Source organism: Rattus norvegicus, chromosome 9 (assembly GCF_021556685.1).
Source record: "Rattus norvegicus strain SHRSP/BbbUtx chromosome 9, alternate assembly SHRSP_T2T, whole genome shotgun sequence".
In the NCBI taxonomy this organism is placed as follows: domain Eukaryota; kingdom Metazoa; phylum Chordata; class Mammalia; order Rodentia; family Muridae; genus Rattus; species Rattus norvegicus.
This window is the reverse complement of record NC_141542.1, coordinates 124,278,642-124,302,168: the sequence shown is the minus strand read 5'-3', so window position 1 is coordinate 124,302,168 and position 23,527 is coordinate 124,278,642. Positions and strand designations below refer to the sequence as shown.

Sequence of the window (23,527 nt, the reverse complement as noted above, 5' to 3'; positions counted from 1 at the left end):
GGGAGGTCTCTGCTAGCTGTCACGGGCCTGCCATCTTGGAGTCACTGTGCAGCACCAGATAGGTAAAGAGGGAAGAACAGAAGAGCCAGACATGGGCACCTCATTCTCCTATGTGGTAGGAGTTACTAACCCCAAGACCCTCGCCATAAGCAAAAAGGAAGGGTCTTGCCTCTGTAACTGGCCAGTGTTGGGTCCGTCCAGCATGTATCAATCAACATGTTTGTTAGAAGCAAAGGTGAATAAAACAATGGAACTATGGAGTCTGTAGCTCATTAACTGCATACGAGCAAAAGATATTTCTGTCAAAATTCTGCCAGGGGCTACCCCTTGAGCCAATCTCAAGGATCTCAGGCAGTAAAGTTTTCATCGTTCTTCTTGGAGGCATCTCCCTGTGACGGCATTCATATACCTACTGCACTGGCTCTGTAGACAGACCTGAGGTGGGTCTGCCTGTCCTGGTGAAGGCAATGGGTTCTGTTATCAACTTAATTGATTTTAATTCATTTCTTTATGATTTCTGGCAGCAACAAGGAATTAACTTGGATCTTTGCTTTGAACAACAGACTTGGACTTGATTGTCTGAGGTCTTGCTACGTGGCTCTGGTGGTCTTATACATGCTCAATCTTCCTGCCTCTGTCACTGCAATGCTCACAGTGTTTACCAACATATGCAGTCTTTCTCTCCACTACTGAACTATTACTGTCCTTCAATATTTCAATCATAGGGCACCTGAGAGGAATACACACACATGCGCGCATGCACACACACATACACACACACACAAACACACATATGCACACACACATATACACACATACTGCACACACATGTACACACACATACACACACACATATATATACACAAATGCACACATACACATATACACACACCACACACATACACACACACATAGACACATACACACATATATACACACACATACCACACACACACACACACACACACTTTATAAACTTACATCAAATAAAAAAATTTGACAAAACCTAGTAAGACAGATATTAAGGGATTAAACAAGCACATACAGATTTCCTAAGAGAAAACAAATTATTTAGGGTCGGTTTTCCAAACACAAGACCATTCTCAAATACAGGTATTTCTTATGGGGTCCAAGGTGGCAATCTGGAATGTTTAAATGAATCTGGAGCTTAAAGACACACGTGCCATCCACATAAGAGAAGCATCTCACTGATGCCATCCACATAAGAGAAGCATCTCACTGATGACCGGAGATTAGCACTAATTTAATCAGTTTAATTTCCTTCTTGAAACGATGGAGCACGGCTTCACGAGAAAGTGAAGTCTACAACCGAATCGTTTGTTATACTTAATATTCAGATAAAAATCCTGTAACAGGATGCATTCCACTTCCATAACTCATTCTTCTTAATTGGCATAATTTCAAATCATATTATTAAACAAAAAGCAGCCATCTATTTAAGTTCAGTGGCTACTGCTATGTTAAGTGGTTTGATTTCCTGGTAGCAATGACCCATCCGGTGCTGCACTTCCCTAAAGGATGCACTAATCTTTATTTCTAGGTAGTGAAAGGATCACGGTGTGTGAGGTAAAGCAAAACTTGCTGCATTCACTCAGATTATCTTGCCATGCTCGTTTCTTCACCTTTTAGCCAACTGGAGAAAACATGAAGATTTAAAATAAAGTTTCACTGGATGTCTTTAGTTTTATTTTGAAAGCACTACCCAGATATATACCTGGCATAGCAGAAAAGACAAAACAAAACACCAAAAACAAGCAAAAAAGGACCATGCAGCTGACATCACCCCCCCCCACACACACACACACTTACACATACACACACACACACACACATACACACACACACACACACAGCAAGGAGATTGGGCATGTAGCATATTAGCATCCGCCTGGCATAACCCATCAAATCAAACAGACATCACCCATCAAACCACACAGACATCACCCATCAAACCACACAGACATTACCCATCAAACCAGATGCCTACCATTTTCCTGTCTAATCTCACAGTAGACTTGCCTTGTTTCCCAAGAGCTCCCCCAGAACAGGCTGACACACCCCAACTCTGTCTACACAGCCAGCACAGTAGGCATGTGAATGTCGTCATAGAGAGATGCCCCCAAGGACAGAGAAAAGTTTATTATCCACAGCACTTACAGAGCAGAGACCTCATTCTCTTTGTTTATCATGGTTGTGAGATTTGCTTGACCTTGGCCACCTGGAATCTCTTTATCCCTAGGCTTCAGGATGGACAGTGAAAAAGACTTTGCTTCCTTAGAAGCTGTAATCACACATTCTTTTGAGTTCTAGACTGTAGCTGGGGACATCTAACAGAGGTCAAATCCTTGTTCCTTTATAAGATGGATATTATCTTGTGAGCCTCAGGCAGATGGAACTACCCAGTATTGTTAAGGACCAACCCTTTGAAAAGGTCAAAAGAGATTCCGTCTCTAGAGTCCCAACCAAGTTCACGTATTTTGTCGATAGGAGCTTTTAAAAGTGCTTCTTATATTTTCACAGCATGTTTGCTCCCAGTTGTCTAAATAGTAGACTTGCAGTCATGTACTCAGTCTGGCAATGCTGAGGAGGATAATTCTAGAAAAACCATCACAAGGGGTCAAAACTGTTCTATGTCCTTGAACGATCAAAACGCTCCTGCGACTTAATTCCAACTTCTTCCTTCCCAGATGCACTTCAAACATTACTAATAACTACGTCCCTTACTAGTTGGGAAGGCAGTCCTTACCCTGAATGGCTACCCCCTAAGTTGCTGTACTTTTAAAGAAATCTCATTTCAAAGCACTGTTATATGGGTCAGAGTAGTTAAACTTCAGAGACAGGATTCTTTAAATTAAACACAAACTCACTGAGTGGTTTGGTGGGTTCAAAACGGGAGAGTTAGAAACAGTGCACAACACATAACAGATGAACGTGCGTGGCTTTGGACAACGTCAGACAGACAGACAGGAGCAGGACTGTTCAGATAAGGAGGGTATGTTTAAGGACGGGGGGGTGAGACGGGGTAGGGGGCACAAAGGTCACATGTCAGCGGAGAGTGAGAGATAGGTTTATATCAGGGAGGCAGGGAGAGTTAGGGCTCCTAGGTCAAGGGCAAGTACTGTGAATCAACAGGAAACAGAGACTTCACCTAGGCCTGGTTCCCATGAATGTATGTCTGAGCCAGGAAGTGTGCCTACCTCCCTATAAAGATGAACACTGTTTTGTTTGTTTGTTTGTTTGTTTGTTTTAACATGGAATAGAGTTCAAAAGCCCACAGGTTTGAAGCACAGAAATATTCGTTTCCATGAAGTGAGTCACAAGCACCTACCTTTGCGTGGTGTAAGTCTACCCCATACATGGAGAGCTTTTTGGCATTCTCCAGGAAGTGCATCTCTGCCTCGGCTGGCGTCATTCCTCTGGTCAGGAAAAATTTAAGTGTTACATCTTTTCCAATCAACTAGAATTGAAAATGGAAAAGCAACTGGCCCGCTCCTGCAGGCCCGTCTGTCTGCTGCTTCCCTTTACCTGGGAGGCCTGAAAGATCTCTCACTTAGTTCCCTCCTAATCTGGTACAAAGGCCTCCACTGGGAAACCAGCACATTCAAGTTTGAGCATCCCTAATTCAAAATTCCAAAGCTGAAATGCTCTAAAAATCCCAATCTTTTAAAGTATTGAGATGATGGTTTGAGGCATTCCAAAAAAATACTGTATAAGGTCACCTGGAGGTCACGCACGTCAGGTGTTTATTAAACATAACTGGGATTTCCTATTTAGATTCTCATCTCATCCCAAACATAGTTACTATGCCATATGTCCATAGTCTGAAAACATCTGAAATCTGAAACACCTCTGCTCCCAACCATTGTGAGTAACAGATACTTAGCAAAAGCGTGGGAAAATAATCTTGAGACATACAGCTTTGTAGGAACATTAAAAAAAAAAATGCCTGGCTACTTTGAGAGCGAGTTTACCTAGGCCACCATTTTAAGCACGTGTAGGCTCCGCCCCTCCCTTAGACCCTCCCACCGCAAAGCCCACAATGAGCGCACAAGGGCTCTCGGTACCGACCTGTGGCTCTTGTGCAGCTCGATCACTTTATCCTCCAGTTCTTTCGTGTGGTTTGGCGCAAAGCGGAACTCGCTAATGTAGTCATTTCCACATTCATCAGGATCATAGTCCCCAAGCTCTGACTGCACTGTGTAGGAGCCCAGCAGGGCGAGGGTCACGAAGGAACAGGGTAGGCGTCCAGACACAATATCATCTCGCAGCTGCAAGCAGAGGTAGTACCTTCCAGGGGCCAGAAGAACAAAGAGAAAGCTAGCGTTACTGCGCGCTGAAAGATGCGGAAGGGGCCATTCAGGGAGAACACGGTTCTACAAACACCATATTCGTGCATGAGATTACCAAGGAATCAGACTTAGTATTCATAAACAATTTCTCCCAGGCCAGTTAACTCTGTAAGGGTACATCTGCACACTCTTTTAACAATGTCAACTATAATCAATCAATCTATGTAAGGAGAAGCGAGTGGGTTATGAATGGTATTTAGAGAACTTACAAGCAGGACCTTTTCATAATAAAACAAGGCTTAATCAACCAAGCTCAGAGTGAAAGACATTTAAAGATGTATTTTCCTAGTATTTCCATCAGCAGTTGGGGTGAGTTGAGGATGGCCTTGTCTGGCATCAATTCGAGGAGATACCCTTGGTCCTGTCAAGGCTCGATGCCCCAGGGCAGGGAGGTGGGTGGATGGGTGGACACCCTTATAGAATCAGGGGGAAGGGAGATGGGATAGGAGGTTTCTGGAGGGAAAATTGGGAAAGGAGATAACATTTGAAATGTAAATTTAAAAAAATCCAATAAAAAAAAAAAAACAAAGGATGTTCTTATGTAAAATCACCAGAGCCAGGCAGCCTTCCGGGAGGGCTTATCCTCCTGAAGTCTAGACAACAGGACTTGTAATTCAACCAAGCCAACCCGAGATAACCCAACAGCTGAGGGTTAGGAGCTCTACCTAACCCTGGTTTTCTAAAAACCAGCAATTTCTACTCTTTTATATCGCTCTCTCTAGTATGATGTCTTCCTGGAATCTTGCTGACACAAATTCTATAAAAGTCTCCTACCTTGAAATCTGGGAACATTGTCATCATAGGCAAACAGTTTTAAAAGGAAGAGATATAACCCCCCTGTTTTTCATATAATTCTGCCATGATGTCGTAAAGCAACTGCATTAGTGGCCGATCTGTTTTTTGTTTATGTGAGATTCATAGATAGAAAACATGAAATAATAAAAAGATTGACAGATAACCTCCCCACAGGTGACAGTAACAAGCTTTAATGGTTATATAGTCATCTATGTGAGAGAAGTCTGCAGTAAGTTTGGCCACAGACAGATGCAAAGTCTGTGTAACTCAGATATTAGAATTCTTACACATCCCACGGTTCTAAGGATTCTACACCAGAAGGCGGGAGCTGTGCATTAATTGATAAGTCCAAGAATATTTAGGGTCTATAAGCACAAATCAGTCTTAACTAAGCGCTCAGTCCTGAGCAGAAGCGTCTTTATAAAAGACAAAGCACACATTTTCTCTAATTCGTTACAAACATAAAAGATATCCCTGGAACTGATCACTACTCTTTTCAAGAATTTTGATAAAATTGTCTTCCAATGCAGCAAGTGGAGGGGCACTGTTTTGAGAAATTTCTTTTCTTTGAAAAACCTTCCAAAAAAAAGAGTATGAGGCTTACACAGAAAATCGTGTGCACACGGGACCAAGTCATCTTGGTCATAGCCTCACCACTATGCATGGCAAGGGATGGGAAATTGAAATCACAGTGTGGAAACATCAACTGAGACATGCAGACTGAGAACAACGGTCCGGAATGCCCACGTCTTAGTGTCTGCCCCGAGATCCAAACGCTGAAAGGCTAGTCCAATCCCACGTGATGAGCTGGGTGGGGCTTCCAGGGGTGGTTAGATTCGGAGGGAGGAGCTTCATAAATGCGATTGGTGCCTTTAAAACAAGCTACAGGAAGTCTCCCCAGGGAGGGCACAGTAACAAGTCAGTGGTCTGCGACTAGGAAGCAGACCCTCACCATAAAGACTACCACTAGCAAACTTGTCTTGAACTCGTAGGCTCCAGAATGTATCAAGTAAATTTCTGTTTGTCAACCACAGTCTCTGGGGTTTGGGGAAGGGAGCAAGAACGGACTAAGTTACACGGTATGATTTTTGTAAAGGGAACCCCCTTTCGTTCTCTAAGCTCAGCCACCAATCGGGAATATTTGTCTGTTAGACCCATTTCTTAATATCTTCCCAGATACTATATTATATATTCCCAACTCTTTCACTGATTCGTGTCTTCTCCTCCCTCCTAATCTCTCCCTCCGTTGGGCTGTGAACTTTCAGGTTGGTAACACAGAGAGAAGCATGTAAAGACATTTGTAATTTAAGCTTAAAGCAGGATCCCTCAGTGTTGCCGCTATATCATGTATGGCTGGATCCCATGCAGGGTGGGTGGCTATCTCCGTTTTGCACGTTTCCCCGAAGTCCAGACAGACGGACATATCAGCCTCTCACTGGGGGATACAGTGGTGGGAACCCACGTTTGAGCTCATTTGGTTGCCTTTCCTTTGCCCTGTGCGAGGCAGTGACTGTCAGGCTACCACAGACGCTCTTTCTTAGCACACCCAAGACAGGCATGGCTCTCCCAGCATGCTACTGTTCCCACAGCCAACTTTCAAATACCTGGTGATATCTTCTGATAGCTGGGCAGGGTCTGGTGGGTAAAACTTCACATTAAATGAAAAATGCCAAGCACCACCTGCAGGGATAGGGCAGAAATCAGAAGAAATCCTTAGGGAACTACCATCTACGTGTGATTTTAAGTCAAAGCTCGTAGTGCCCCGACGACGCAGGGCAGTAACATCAGGTACCTTTGGACCACTGTTATCCGGACTCCATAGATAATTTAATTTTAAACCTTGACCCCAATCAAGTCATTTACTGGCCCCTTTAGGAAACAAGGAAAGTGACCAAATTTTCTCCTTTCTCTCATAATCAAGGATTTGCCTCTGTTGAAGGGAAGGGAAGCAAACCACAGAGGTGACCTTGCACCAGAGAGCTGGAACTGGCTAGATCCACTGCTATGAATTTCTCGGTAGCATGTATGCCAATCGCCAACAGAACTCACGTCTATTAGGGCCTTTCCACTCTGTTATTGCAAGCCAAATCCCATTAGGATAAATGTCAAGGTATGAGCAAACATATATTTATTTTATGGGAAAGGTCTGTGGTAGTGAATACTGCTTTCAATAAATGGGCTGCTCTGTAGCTGCTGAGAATTCCTTTCTGACCCAAGAGAACTTTCGTGGATACCCGGATGCATCAGAGGGACATCATCCAATCCCACTCACACCTCACACCAGCCTTTTTATACATTGGGCTATGTTTGGCCCATGGCATCGTTTAAGTCTTCTCCAGAAGCAAAAGTGTCAAGCAGATGTTGGCATCTCCATTCCCTGACCCGTCTGTACACTGCTACCCTTAAAGTGTCACCTTGATTTACTGAGTTTTTGGATTTAAGATGTTCCCTCGGAGCTCATGTTGAAGGCTTGGTCGTCACTGAAGCTGTGCTTAGGCAGGGCCTCTGGGATGTGACTGGATTATGCCAGCTACAACTTCATGACTGGATCAATCCCTTTACAGATTCATAGCATCATGGGAGGTAGAGGAGGGACACTTATAAAAGTAAGTCCTTCTCCTGCCACCTCCCCCTCCCTGGGAGTAAATGAGTCAAGCGACCACGGAGCTAAAACCAACCGTTTTTCCTTTAGGCTGGCTCCTGTCAGAAGCTATTGGGCACACTGAACTCCATGCTCCGGTAACGGAGCAACTGCCGTCAACATAAACAGGAAGCAGAGACACACTCGCTTTGACCTTTTCTGTATCTTTGTTTTTAGACATAATCTCTTATTTCTCTTGCTCATTTCTCTTGGCTTTAAGATACAGTGACCTGTCAAATTCTGGGCATCCCTCCTCTGTGACACCGAACTTGTTTCCCTCCGTCAGTGAGTACACTAATGGTTCTCTAGCATTTCCTCTGGAAGGATCTGCAAAGCTCCTCAAAGGTGCACTGACATTTGTGCCATGGGCTTGCTCATTCCGTGTTTCTGTGACCTAGTCCTCTCACACTGTCTTCCTCTGCCTGTGGAAGGACTTTTGGGAACTCCAGGTGCCCCACAAGCCATTCTCAGACAGCCCAGACAAAGGAGCACCACCATATATGTTTCCCCACTTCCGTCTCCTGCAGGGGTGGCAATGCTTGGCTCTGTCAGTGTCTACATTTCTGTCACCAAGGTCACAGCTCCACTTGTGACTCCTTGTTTATTCTCAGAACTACCACCACCTACCTCCTGCTTAAGGTTCTACATGCCAAAGAGTCGACAGCATCCAGTCAGCCATTACTGGGTGCTCAATACCATTTTCAAGATATTCAAGACACGAATGAAACACGGGCTTTAAGAATCATAATGCATAAATGTCTGCCATTCAAATATATTTTTTGGTGATCCTTTTCCTACCCTTTCAAAAAGAATCTTTATTATTGTGAAACCTGTCTTATTTTGTTTTATGTTCCTATTGATTCTAGCTCGGTTCTCACTAAAACAGATCCCCTTCAGTGTCTAACAATAGTCAGGTGACATCAGGAGCTGGCTTTACACCAAGCAAGTGGGATTCAAACTAATGGATTACTCATGGGAAGAAGATTGATTGCTCCTCGTAATTTTCATGGACTTCAAGTAAGCCTTGGCTCCATTGACAACTCAGAGTTGGAAACCAATCACCAGAGAGTATAAGCGACTTTTCAACACAAAACCCTCATTCTACTTATTGATTTGTAGACGACAGTGAGCCCAAACGTGTTCTGAGAAATGCCAAGTTTCTAAGCTTTATTCTGGAGGCTTCCATTCCTAAGCCTTGGAATATTGTGTTGAACCTTTGGTTTTAGTAAGCATCCTAATTTGGGAGGTGGCTGTGATGACCTCTATTACAAAGGAGTCACCTTCTTAAGCTCATGCTGGAACAACTCCAAAGTCTTTCAGTGCATTTGCAAACAAGTGGAAATTTTAAGGAGAGAGTGACACAATCTACATGCCAATCATGGACCCAAACAAAAGCCAGGGAGATGAGACACTGAACCAGAGATTACCGAGAAAATGAAATTAGGAGAGAGGAAAAGCGAGGGAGAGGAGGGGGTGGGAGGGAAGAAGGAAGGGAGAGAGAGAGAGAGAGAGAGAGAGAGAGAGAGAGAGAGAGACAGACAGACATGGTGAGGAAGGAGGGGCTCATGTAAAAGGACTGACAGCCTCTGCTCCAAGGATGGCCTAGAGGGAAAGAGAAAGCAGTCCCAACACAGTGATGTAAATACTGTGTGTGCACCATGCAGTATTTCAAATGATAAACTTTTGATAAACAAAGGGCTGCCTTTTATTAAAAGGTTATTAATCTTCAACACTGGTCAGATATTCAAATCTAACCATCTTTTCCTAACACAAGTCACTGTATATCACATTGCTATTACAGGTCATAAACTACCTTATTCTATACCATACGATTCACATTATATAGTAGAAGGCAAGATTTTTAAGCTCTAGTGTGGGTGTATAAAACACACGACCCTGAGTGCTTTCCTAAGAACAAGCTGTCCAGTGTCAGCATTTACATGAATCCGAGACTTAAGAGTTCACCAGCTTGGTCTCCAGTCTCTGAAAGATCTCATCCTACCAGTTGGGTAGGGTCTTGCTAGTAAAGATGTTGACCTTATGCAATCTTCACTAAGACAAATAAGTGGAAAAACACTTCCATTTTAATCTACATCTGAACACTAGATCTTAGCAACTTGCTTAATATCATTAGCTACTTCTGTCCCAGATCTGAGCTGTGCTTATGGAATGGTCTCTGTCAATTAGGAGACATACACTTTTTTGTTGTTCATGACTCTCTGTCTCTTTGAGACGGAGTCCTACTTAGTATCCCAGGCTGGGTATTGAACCCATGATCATCATGCCCTAGCCTCCTCAAAGCTGGGATTTACAAACATGTGCCACTAGGCCCAGCAGAAATGTCCATCTCTTGTCCTTAGGGAGAGAGGAAAGGTTGCCAAGGACAACGGATTAACTGGTTTGCTACCCCCTTTCAAAGTCACCAAACAGTTAATTTTAGCGTGGCTCTGTACATTAGTGACCATTTTAACATGAATAATTAAGTTTGGAACTTTAAATACTTAAGTGGTAAGTGCGGCAAAACCTGATTAAATTGTATTTCACATCTGGGTACAGGCAAGAAGCAGGTCACCTGTCAAAGCCATTTTAGTTTCTGAGCTGTGAGGACAAAAACAAGCCTTCCTGGAGCCAGACCCATGTGTCAGACCACATTTCACCTGGCAATGGTCTCCGAGCCCTTTCTTCTTCTTAGGAGCCACTTGGGTGTCGGTTACCAGTCCACGCAACACCCCTTCCACACACCGCCGCCATGCCACATAAAAGAACTAGAAGGAACTTACTTCGAATCTGCTTTTTAATTTCCTTAGCAGGGTCCAACCAGTTCTGAAAAAAGAAATGGACAGTATGAATTTGAATCAAAAAGAGGAGATAAATCGAGCAATGATTGGACATAGACAAGCCTTGTGAGAGCACAAATGCTAAATCAGGAGACACGTGCATTTACAGGGCCTGATAAAATTCTCCTGGGAAAAGCCAGATGTTTAATAATAAATCAGATTTTGCCTGTCACTTCAGTAGGAATATTCTTGACTTGTGTGCAATAAAAACAAACGATCCGTATGAACGGAACTTCCACACTTGGCTTTCAGTGTCCACGCAATGGAAACAGGGCCCCTCTTTGCTTCCTGCTTAGTTATGGGATAAATCTCTGAACTGCTGCACTTAGTCAAGTATAAGCATGTAGAGATATCATCCTAGACACCGAACACCTACTCACACGTGGTACAGGCGCTCACACACTGCACAGGTGCTCACATACTGCACAGGTCCTCACACACCGCACAGGTGCTCACACACTGCACAGGTCCTCACATACTGCACAGGTGCTCACACTGCACAGGTGCTCACACACATCGCACAGGTCCTCACACATTCTACACAGGTGCTCACATACTGCACAGGTGCTCACATACTGCACAGGTGCTCTCACATACCACACAGGTGCTCTCACACACCACACAGGTTCTCACACACACTGCACAGGTGCTCACACACACTGCACAGGTGCTCACGTACTGCACAGGTGCTCACACACACCACACAGGTGCTCTCACACACCACACAGGTCCTCACACACTGCACAGGTGCTCTCACACACCACACAGGTCCTCACACACCACACAGGTGCTCTCACACACCACACAGGTCCTCACACACCACACAGGTGCTCACACACTGCACAGGTGCTCTCACACACCACACAGGTCCTCACACACCACACAGGTGCTCTCACACACCACACAGGTGCTCTCACACACTGCACAAGTGCTCACACACACTGCCCAGGTGCTTACACACTGCCCAGGTGCTCACACTGCACAGGTGCTCACACACACCACACAGGTGTTCTCACACACCACACAGGTGCTCACACACTACACAGGTACTCAAACACTGGATAGGTTACCAGTTGGCAAATATCATTCTAATTTTTTATGTCACATCCACAGTTTCTTCACAGAGTTGGGGGGTATACATATGTTTTCCACATAGGATCTAAATATTTGGCTACCATGAGATCAAGAGAGATGTATTATGGGGAAAAGCCCTTGATCAAATGGTTCCCCAGCATTAAATCTAGAAGATGAAAACTGCCGCTGACCTACTGTTTCAAAATTCAAGGATACGGGAAGTTGCCTAGGATTCTCTTCATGAAGGAAAAGGGAGACAAGTCACATTTAGGGACCCAAAGATGCATGCGCATGGGGCAGGGGTTGTACACAGAGAAAGCTGCATGTCCCTTTGATTTCACGTCACTTCTGTACAGTAACACACAACCAGCCTTTATGGTTCACAGTCTTTGACCTCTCACCTTCTGATTCTCTGCGTCTCGATACGTGAGACCGAAGTAGTCTTTTTCTAGCAAGTTCAGATGTTCGCACACTTTGTCAAACAGCACTTGTCCTCGGGAGCGCTTCTGTACAGGAGGGAAGAGAGAAGAAGCTATTCAACACATGCAGAAAATCTCCCAAGAGACTAAAGCACAACAGGGCCAAGCATAGAAAGCAGACTGTTGGAAGGGGTTGGTGAGTGTCGGTCTCAGTGGCCCATGTCTGTGACCCCAGACCAGGGCCAGATGAGACAGGGGGATGCCCAGTGCTCTCTATCTGGCCACTCAGTGACTTCCAGGCTCAGCGAGAGGCTGTGTGAGCTCATGCTCATAGCTCATCACCGAGCAGACAGCATGGAGATAAGCCTCAGGGCGTTTCTGGTTGGATTTACCTAGATTAGGTCAGCCTCTGTGTGTACCTGTGAGGGTATGTATGAAGTAGAGATGTTGACGCAGGAAGACCCATATTTACTATGCATCCCACCTTTACACGGGCAGGGGTTCTAAACTATGAATCAAGAGAGAAAGGAAACCAGTTTGGTGTGAGCGCTCGTCACTCTGCATTTACAGCTCGGGAACAATAAATAGAACAATCACTGTTGGCAGAGCAGACTCCGAGTCGGTGGTTAGAGGCCTCTGAAGCACGAGGTGGAAACAGAAGTTATCACGATCCGATTGTTCAGCTGATGGCTATCTCCCCCACCTGATTAACCTTTTCCCCTCCCAGAGATTCACCCCACAACAAAGCCGCGATGCCCTGCTTTCTCCACCACAAGAAACTGTAGCCCCAATCTGTGAGTCAAAGTGAACCACTCCTTCCTTCCAACTTGTCATCACACGATGAGACAAATAACTGGTATTCCTTCTATCAGAAGATGAGGGGCAAAGTGATAAAGACGGCTGAGGTTGACCTCTGGCCCTGAAACCCGGAGTCATGCCTATGTACATCCACACATGACACAAATACACAAACATCCATGCACCACACCCCTGCACACACACACCTGTATATATACACATACACATCAACACACACACCTGTACACACACACCTACAGACACCCACCTGCACACACACACATCTACACACAAACACACCTGCATACACACACCTGCACACACCTGTACACACATACACCCATACACACACCTGTATACACACACACCTGTGCACACTTGTACACACACACCTGCACACACACACCTGTATACACACACACCTGTACAGACACCTGTACACACACACCTGTACAGACACCTGTACACACACACCTGTACAGACACCTGTACACACACACACACACACACACCTGTACAGACACCTGTACACACACATACACACACACCTGTTCAGACACCTGTATACACACACCTGTACACACATATCTGTACACACCTGCACACACACATACCTACACATACACACCTGCACACTGACACACACACACAACTACCACCAGCAGGCTTAGCAGTTTTATGCTCTCAAGATGCTAGGTAACACACACACACACACACACACACACACACACACACACACACACACACAAAGAGATCCTCATCCTACAAATGAATATACAACAACAACAACAACAACAACAACAACAACAAAATGTTACTGGTGTCACCAAGGAAGAATGGGTGACTGGGGGCTGACTCTTACGTAGAAGTATCTGGAGAAAGCCTGATGCTCAGTGTCAAACGCTCTGAAACACAAACCGTCTGAGAGCTGGAGAGAGCACACAGGACTTACACAGCCATGTTCAGAATGATCAGACACAACAGCTCCCCGGGTCTGGGGAGAGCTAGCTCTGTGTCTTATCCCTTCACATTCTATTCCGATCTTCACTCAACTTCTTATAGGTGATGTCCCCCTTAGCTGTGCTCATTTCTGTAATTTCGTTGTGACATTCGGTCTTGTGTAATGGTAGTCCGAATTTTCTCACCTCCCTTGAGAAGAAATAAGGCGAACATGACGACACGGAGGTAGCAAAACACTAAGTTTAAAGATTACAGTTAGGTCACACGAATAAGTGACACCAACGGATGTGCTGCACCGTGGATCCTCAAGCAGTCATCTAGCAAGGGGGGGCATTAATCACTGGGGAAACGGCCATCAGCTGGAATATTGTGCTAATGTCCATCAATTTCCGTCAAGTGCTTCAAAGGCCTTTAAACGCAGCCATGGAGTCTGCAATGTAACTGCCAACGATTAAGCTAAATTACTTTCCTGCTCTGCGGTATTGATATTTTATATGCAATATGCTAAGCATATTTATCTTTGAAATTTGATGTATTAACAGTGAGATAAAAGAAAATTGGTAAACTCTGTCCGTGACAAAATAATAACCATGAAAAGACCTGTGAGTGGAGCGGGTAACTGTGCATTTGTAATTATCCTGAAAGCTAGTCACTCAGTCCTCCCAAAGCCTAAGTGTTTGAGGAAAGGGATACATTCTGATGGGGAGGTAATGTGGAAATTATAGCAAGCTACAAAAGCAATGGCGTGTTCCACGGAGTAAGAAAATAACGACTCGCTGGCCAAACTAAAACACACGACTCAGAAATGTGAAAAAGCGGTTTATTCTACAGCATTTCTGAACTGTGACTGAAACACTGTAAAGTCTGTCTGTTAACACGGGTTCTTCCACCAGGGTGACCGACTCAGGAAGATGACTTCCAGTGTTCTCCCCTTGACCTGGCAGGGACACAGACAGCCTGAGGACTTCGTCATTTCCTGTTTGTCAGAAATGATTTACATTAATGACTCCTAGTTCCCTCTGTAGTAGTCTGCCTTTTTTTATAATTTGAACATATTCTGTTCATAGTGGTCCCTCCCTCACAGCCATGATATCTCGTTTCTTGGCCTTAAAAACCTTTAAGCCAGTTACTGAACAACTACTATACACCCATCTCTGATACATGTGACTACTACATCCATCCATCTGTCCATCCATCTACTACAAGTGCATCTACCTACTACATGTGCATGTACTATACGTCCATCTACTACACGTGTATCTACTTACTACATGTGCATCTTCTTACTACACATGTATCTACTACACATGTATGTACTTACTACATGTGTATCTACTTACTACATGTGCATCTTCTTACTACAAATGTATCTACTACACGTGTATCTACTTACTACACATGTATCTACTACATGTGTATCTACTTACTACATGTGTATCTACTTACTACATGTGTATCTACTACACATGTACAATATGGACTAGAAACAATGACATCTCTACCTCTAAGTGTCAGATACTCAGAGGTTCGAGAATGTTTGTCACCTCTCCATTTTCCTGCTGCCGTAGGGCCATGACAGGCATGAGGCTACTTGATGGTGTAGGGCTATGGCGGGTGTGAAGCTATAACTCACCTCCTGAGGTTGACTGGGTTTAAAATAATTTTCCTTGTCTCTTGGGTCTCTGGCAGCCCCACATTCTGGCAACAAAGAAGCTGCTAGTGGTGAGAGCTAAGACTTTAAACTTGTTTTCCACATTGAGACTGCTCCACTCCCTGAAATCTCTTCCTGATAGGAACAGGTCTTGATTTTTCTAACTCAGATTTTGTTTTTGAGTGGATTACTCAACTATTCCTACTTCTTGACATCTGTTACTTCTCCACTGCTGTGATGAAATACCACAGTCAAAAGCAACTTCAGGAAGAATTTTATTTTGGCTTATAGTTCCAGGGACCTTGGCGCCCATAATGGCTGGAGACGCAGCGGTGCAGGGGCAGGGAACTGAGAGACCACATCTCGTCTGTACACCGGAAACAGAAAGACAACTAGAGGTGGGGTGAGGCTACAGGTTCTCAAAGCCCGCCTCCAGTGATAATACTTCCTCCAACCATGCTTCACATACTAAAGTTTCCATAACATCCCCTAAAACACCACCAGGGGACCAAGTGTTCAAGTACCAACCATAGGGAGCTTTTCTCATTTGAAGCACAACTCGTAAATAAATACACGACTAAGGCCCAACAGATGAGAAGTTTTAGAGAATTTGTATTTATCTGTGATAGCTCTCAAAGACATGCTTTTCATTAAATGATTAAATAAAGGTTCCTTGTCATTAGACTGGGGGCCATGCGATTGCTTAATGCCAACTCGATGGGATTTAGAATCAGTTTGGAGACCTGGAGATGTCTGTGAGGGATTTACAGAGAGACGTACGTGAGGATAGAGGACCCACCCTGAACATGGGCAGTGCCATCCTATGTCCTGATTGTCTGGACTGAGTGAAATGGGGGAGGGGTAGAGTCCTGCATTGGCACTCATTCTGCCTGTTCACCGCAGACTCAGTGTGACAGTGCTCCTACATTCTTGCCACCATGTTGTCTTCCTCTCAAACTGTAAGCCAAAATAAATCTTCCCTTTCTGAGTCACCTGTTCTTATCTACATCATCACAGCACGAGAAAAATAAAAGAATACAGGGACATAAATGGATATTTTGAGTCAAATGAGGAAATGTATGTATATATACACATGCACACACATACATATATACACATATGTACATGTATATGTTTATACATATATATATACATACATGCACACACATAAACATATGTACATACACACATGTACACATATACATATGTGTGCATATACAAACATGCACATATACATACATGCACATACATGTCTACATGTTTATATGTATGTTTACATACACATGTCTATATGTGTATACATGTAGATATATGTATACATACATGTACATGTATATATCTTTGTATGTAGCTATGTACATATATGTGTGTGTATGTATGTGCATATGCATTTTTTCACTCATTCCAAATTAATGGATCAGTTACCTAACCAGGTAAGATTAAGTTTTAACGCTTGTCCCTTGAGAGTTAAGTCATCTTTGACTTTCTCAAGGAGTTCCTTGTTCACATGCAGCATTTCCTATGGTATCTTCTGTGGAAGAAGTTGTTTTGGTCCCAGAGGAGCATACCTGTGTTCACACCTACTTAGGTTCCTAATTTTAAAATTCCCCAACAGGAGGATTCTAAAGCAACTTTAATTTCTGTGAGAAAATACTCACTTTTTCAAATTCGCTTTAGGCCCACTTGGGCACATTTCAAGCCTCTTGTATCAATACTCTGTGTTATGAGAAAACTGACTTACCTGCATTAATGCTTAAAATCTGACAACATCCCTTCCCAACAAACATTCTCAGAAAAAAAATGTTCTCAAGAAATGACGGATGAACCAGCCAGAATCTTCAATGAAATGATACAAATAACCATCTAAAACACTGACAAAATCCTACAGAAGATTAACTTGCCTTTGAAGCTATTCTCAACATGTGTGCATGAAAGTTACAAATGTCTTACACGGCTTCTGAGTTCTGCAATTTAAGGAGACATCTAAAATGCACATTGTTTTTGCCTGGGTTCTGGGGATGAAAACCAAGTGCCCTGAATGCCTGGTCACCAGGCAAGTGTTCTACCACTGAGCTCCATGCCCAGCATGCACAGGCTTTCACCGCAGTGCCTGCTAGCTGACAAATGCTGTCAGGCAAGATTATCAGTGTGGCGATCTCCTTCCTACCTGAGCAGAAGCGTAAGCACCATTCCTGGCAGGCTGAAATGACTGACAGAACAACCCCACCCCTGACTGAAGAAAGAAGAGCAAAGGGGGAGCCACTCCACTCAGGGGTGCCCCCCTCAAACAGGGTGACTTGTCCACCTTGGAGCCCCTGGAAATAATTTCTTAATTCGTGTTTACATAAATAGTACAAAAGGAGAGACACAAAGTTGCATGCAGTCTCAGCCCAAGACCGACAGGAGGGACTGGTGTGAAGGAGGCTCTCCCAAAAAGACTAAACCTGAAATGAGAGAAGTTTGACACGTCAAACATCACCCTCTGCTTTAGGAACCAGGCTGCAGCTAAGCATCAGAGCGGGTTGATCAGGGCAGAAATGAGAAATGGGTTTGTTTGAGAGCACGGGGCTGACCAGTACCACCTAATCCTCAGTGATGCGACTGGGAGCCACATTAGATGTGCTTGTCATCAGAGTGTGCATTTACAGACCTGTGCACAAGCACACAGAAAATGGAACAACAACAACGACAACAGTGAGAACAATTAACAATAAAGACAACAATGACAATGACAACAGTGAAAACAAAGACAATGACAATAAAAACAATGGTGATGAAGACAATGACAATAACAACAACAACAGTGAGAACAACTACAACAACAGTGAGAACAACAATAAGAACAACAACGACAACAACAGCGAGAACAACAACAACAGTGAGAACAACAATAAGAACAACAACAACAGTGAGAACAACTACAACAACAGTGAGAACAACAATAAGAACAACAACGACAACAACAGTGAGAACAACAACAACAGTGAGAACAACAATAAGAACAACAACAACAGTGAGAACAACAACAGTGAGAACAACAATAAGAACAACGACAACAACAGTGAGAACAATAAGAACAACAACGACAACAACAGTGAGAACAATAAGAACAACAATGACAACAACAGTGAGAACAATGACAACAACAGTGAGAACAACAATAAGAACAACAACGACAACAGTGAGAACAACAACAGTGAGAACAACAACCTCGACAACAACAACAGTGAGAACAATTAACAATAAAGACAACAATGACAATGACAACAGTGAAAACAAACAACAATGACAATAAAAACAATGGTGATGAAGACAATGACAACAACAATGAGAACAATGACAACAATGACAATGACAACAGTGAGAACAACAAAGACGACAATGACAATGAAAATAACAATGATGATGAAGGCAACGACAATGATGACAGTGAGAACAATGACAACAAAGACAATGACAACGATGAACATGAAAACGACACTGACAACAATGAGAACAACATAAAGGATAACAACAAAAATGACAACAACAGTGACGATGACAAAAACAATGACAATGACACTGACAACAGTGAGAACAGTGATGACAATGATGTTGACAATGACGAAGATGATGACAACAACAATGACGAAGTCAACAAGAAAGATGGCAATGACAACAACGATAATGAAGCCAACTACAACAACAATGACGGTGAAAACGACAACAATGACAACACGAGGGAGGTAACCCAATCATAGAAAAACACATATGGTTTCCACACTGATAAGAGGATATCAGCCCAAAAGCTCAAATTACCCAAGATGCAATCCACAGACCACATGAAGCTCAAGAAGGATGACCAAAATGCAGATGCTTCATTCCTTAAAAGGGGGAACAAAAATATTCATAGGAGGGGATGTGGAGGCAAAGTCTGGAGCAGAGACTGAAGAAACGGCCATTCAGAGCCTGCCCCACTTGTGCCATATATATATAATGTATAGTCACCAAACTAGATAAGATGGATGAAGCTAAGAAGTGCAGGCTGACAGGAACCGGATATAGCTCTCTCCTGAGAGACACAACCAGAACATGTCAAATACAGAGGTGAATGCCAGCAGCAAACCACTGAACTGAGAACGGGACCCCCGTTGGAGGAATTAGAGGAAGGACTGAAAGAGCTGAAGGGGCTGCAACCCCATAACAACAATGCCAGCCAACCAGAGCTTCCAGGGACTAAGCCACTACCCAAAGACTATACATGGACTGACCCTGGACTCTGACCTCATAGGTAGAAGAGGATGGCCTTGTTGGGGCACCAGGGGAAGGGGAAGCCCTTGGTCCTGCCAAGGCTGGACCCCCAGTGCAGGGGAATATGGGGGGGGGATGCATGGGTGAGGAGAACACCCTTATGGGGGAGAGGGAGGAGATGAGGGCTTATAGGCAGGAAATCGGGAAAGGGAATTATATTTTAAATGTAAATAAAGAAATATATCCAATTTAAAAAATAAAAAAAAAGACAATGTCAACAAAGAGAAAAACAATGACAAGGACAACAAGAGAAATGGTAACAACAACCACATCCAAATTAAAAACAAAAGCCAAACAAGCCATACTGTGACAACTTAGCTACAAGCCGCAGGGAGGGGACACTGAGGCTCCACAGCCTCTCACATACTCTGAATCCAGATGGCCACACTGGTGCCCCTCACGTCCCATCAGGAGCCTTCCTTACACAGAGCACCGGTTTTCCTGGGAAGTTCCCCTCTTGGGTGGCTGCAGTGCCCATTCCTGTTTGTATTTCTGCTGCCTGAGGAGGGGAAAGCTCTCACTTTCTATTGCTGGGTAAACAAGGAAGGGGCCTCTGTGCCACAGAAGCCTGCTGGCCGGATCCTAAGGAAGAATTCCTGCTCACACCATGTTGGATTAATCTTGAGGCAAAACTCCACCTTTAAAAACAATGTCTCCCCCATGCGCTTCCTTTTCTCATTGCATTTTCTCATTGGATGCTTGAGTATTCCCTGCATCTCTGAGGATCATTGGAAACTTCATTTCTAAGGGATTGCACTACTGTTTCCCTTGGGCCCCGGGAGCTCACGAAGACCTCGATGGACTCCGTGTGCCAGGGCTCCAGCCTCTGTGGCCAGCTCAGCTCTGTTCACCATCCTGCCCTGGGCCTTCCTTTTCTCTACCATGCTCTCGGCAAAAGCATTCTAACACCGTGTGTTGTGGGAGTGGGTTTGCTCTTCAACTTATACGTGACTGCAGTCAAAGCCAGGGACAAACAGAGCTGGTGTCTGGACAACTGAATCCACAAGGTCTCTTAAAGGAGCTGGAGACAGACGGAGCCCTGGGAACCAAGACGTGCTATAAGCTGTCCTTGACGCAGCTACCGTGCTTTATACTTTCTGTCTCCAGTGTACAGTCAAAGCCACATCCAATAAGCACGCTGGAAAGTTCATTATCCCCATCGCCCCTGCCACAACCATTCCCACGGGAGGGGGGCAGGCATAATGGCAGCTACCAGCATATGCAGGCCCATGTGGGATGCGGGCTGCACACGCATGAAGACTGACACGTGAGGCAGAGATTAAATGTATAGAGGACACATATGTCTGCTTCCAGCCTCCTTTTTTAATTTTATAGGCTACCAGCTCCCCACCTCACCCCCAAACAGTAGTCCTTTCAAACAAGAAGCTAGCAATTAGTCAACAACTATCTTGCCATACTCTTCCTGTGTGGTTAGGTGATCACCACCTAGGGCAGTCTGTTGAAATGGAAATATGGAATGGTGTCCTGGTCCTGAGATGATTTTAGGAAAAATAGTTAATATGTGACTTATTTACCTGTCTAAATTGACTACATGTTCGAGTTTACCTAACGTCACTTAAACATCTTAAGATGGGTAATTTCACGTTTATTTTTACGTTTCATTGGAGCACATTAGACAGCCCCAGTTTAGACTCTGGTTGTGCAACTACCCGGCTATGGGTTAGCAAAGAGGTCACCCAATGTCTCTTGAGTTTTACTGTCTCCATCACAAGACAGAAGTGTGATTAGCGCTCCTTTGCAGGGTAGTGTGTGAGGCAAGCGGAGAGGCATACAGCCCAGATCCTGGAAAGCAGTAAGGAAAAAGCACTGCTAATCATCCTTAGGTCCCTTCAGTAAGCTCAAGGCAGTTTCTAATCCCGAAAGTCTCAGAAACTCAAGTACTTCTATCGAAGGCCCATTTCTTCTATGACGAATCCGCAAAAATCATTACGCTGCTCTTATGACTCACACGGTCATACTCGCCGTAGAGGTAAAAAACGACAAAATGATCTTTGCAAAACGCCATCCCTACCGTCAGTGACATGGGTATGCTTTCAGCCTTTTACACACAGGATGGTTCTGAATATGCATCGGGGAGACTGGCACATTTGGCTATCTCTTAGGCCAAGGCATAAGACGGGCATATATTGTCATGGAGACGGCATGCCACACCGTCAAAACAGAAGTGAGTGATGAGAGCGCATTAGCATCATCCCCCCCAGCATCTTCCACAAGATTCAAGGCACAAACACTTCCGGCACATACATCATCCAAGTCCCCTCTTGCAATTAAGCCCTGGGACCTTTTTATTTTTGTAAAGCTGCCTCTCTCTTTCACCCGTAATTGGTTTCTGCCCTCGTTTGTTGCAGCAATTGGAGCCTGTGTTTGAAATCAGACTTTTGTGTTTAGAGTTGAGTGTGGTGGCAGATAATAGCATTTGAGTGGAGCGTGCTTCTTCTTGGCCAGCAACCACACTTGGCTTCATTTCTCACAAAGGCTCGCACAGCACACGTGAGAGCCTGGCAGCTGCTAGACAACATTTCCTGTTGTCAATCTGCTACAGATTCAGGTCACTATGCCAATGTGTGCAAAGCGAATGCGGGAGGAGCAGCCGAAGAAAGAGGAATTTATGAGAGATACACAACAACTTAAACTCGACTTGTGTCTAAGGCCCCCATCAGCTCATTCTGAGTAATAGGCTTTGGGGACTTTTGCCTTTAACAGGATACAGTTTTCTGATATCCCCAAACCAACTGACTGACAGACAAAACCCACACAGACATCCACACTGTCATTTCCAATTCAGCAATCTACTTGGTCAAATAAAGAGCCACGGGGAATGGGACTGCAGAGAAGGAAATGTGACTTCTAAGTGTGCCAGCAGTCTGGATTTGACACACCTTTTAACCCTGTAAGACACTGAGGATCAAAATGATACAGTAATGGTGCTGATACTGCTCTAAAATTATGCATTAAGTCAAGCTGTGTCGTTTATTTCCATAAGATCTTTTAAGCTATGAACTGGGCAAGGTTGTGATCAACCTTAAAAGAATGTCCAGATCACTACAGAAATGCCCCACGATTGTTATAGCATTTACCAGGGGGAAATGGTAAAGGCTGCAGTACATGTGAAAAGAAAGGATGAAACTGGATGAGATGTAAGTGACTTGGACCACTCTTCATTTTACTTCACATTTAAAGCAAAAGGCATTGCTATTAAGGGCACTGTTATTCTATCTAATCCCACCCCAAGGTAACGAGAGACCTGCTAGATCACACCCCCTTCCTCAGGAAGTCTTTTCGTGAATGCTGATCGCAGGTTTTGAAAGTTCTACATAGAGTTACCATACCACTAAAAGGTCTCTTTTTCCACACCCAACTACAGAGACATCAGAACAACACACTTGGAGTACTACTCATATATTCTACCACCTGTATGCGTCATGGCCACTTATGGAGGTCTCACAGCAAGGTTGATGTTTTTGCTGTAGTCACATATTTCATGGGCTTAAGCTCAATAATTTTATATGGAAAATAATCTCATTTGCATATCTGAGCACAATGCTTGCTTTGAGCTTATCCTGAAGAGTAAAGGAAAGCATTGTGATGGTTCAGCTTCAATGCCCTGAGTGCTTTGGGGTTTATATGGCATGGAATGACTGAAATCATGTCCTGTGAACTGCAGTTTGGTT

General features: G+C 44.1%; 1 protein-coding gene across 51 annotated transcripts in view; it reads right to left on the bottom strand.

Annotated features, from left to right (window-relative positions):
* Epb41l3 (erythrocyte membrane protein band 4.1-like 3) overlaps positions 1-23,527 on the bottom strand; it is a 204,447-nt gene that overhangs the window by 37,360 nt on the left and 143,560 nt on the right. For all 51 annotated transcript variants that reach the window (XM_087564427.1, XM_087564438.1, XM_087564457.1 and 48 more), the window contains exons 4-8: positions 12,119-12,223; positions 10,587-10,629; positions 6,770-6,845; positions 4,090-4,308; positions 3,350-3,437 (exon numbers count right to left, since the gene is read on the bottom strand). In XM_087564427.1, the coding sequence (XP_087420553.1) occupies positions 3,350-3,437; positions 4,090-4,308; positions 6,770-6,845; positions 10,587-10,629; positions 12,119-12,223 (531 nt within the window). The remainder of the gene's footprint in view (positions 1-3,349; positions 3,438-4,089; positions 4,309-6,769; positions 6,846-10,586; positions 10,630-12,118; positions 12,224-23,527) is intronic.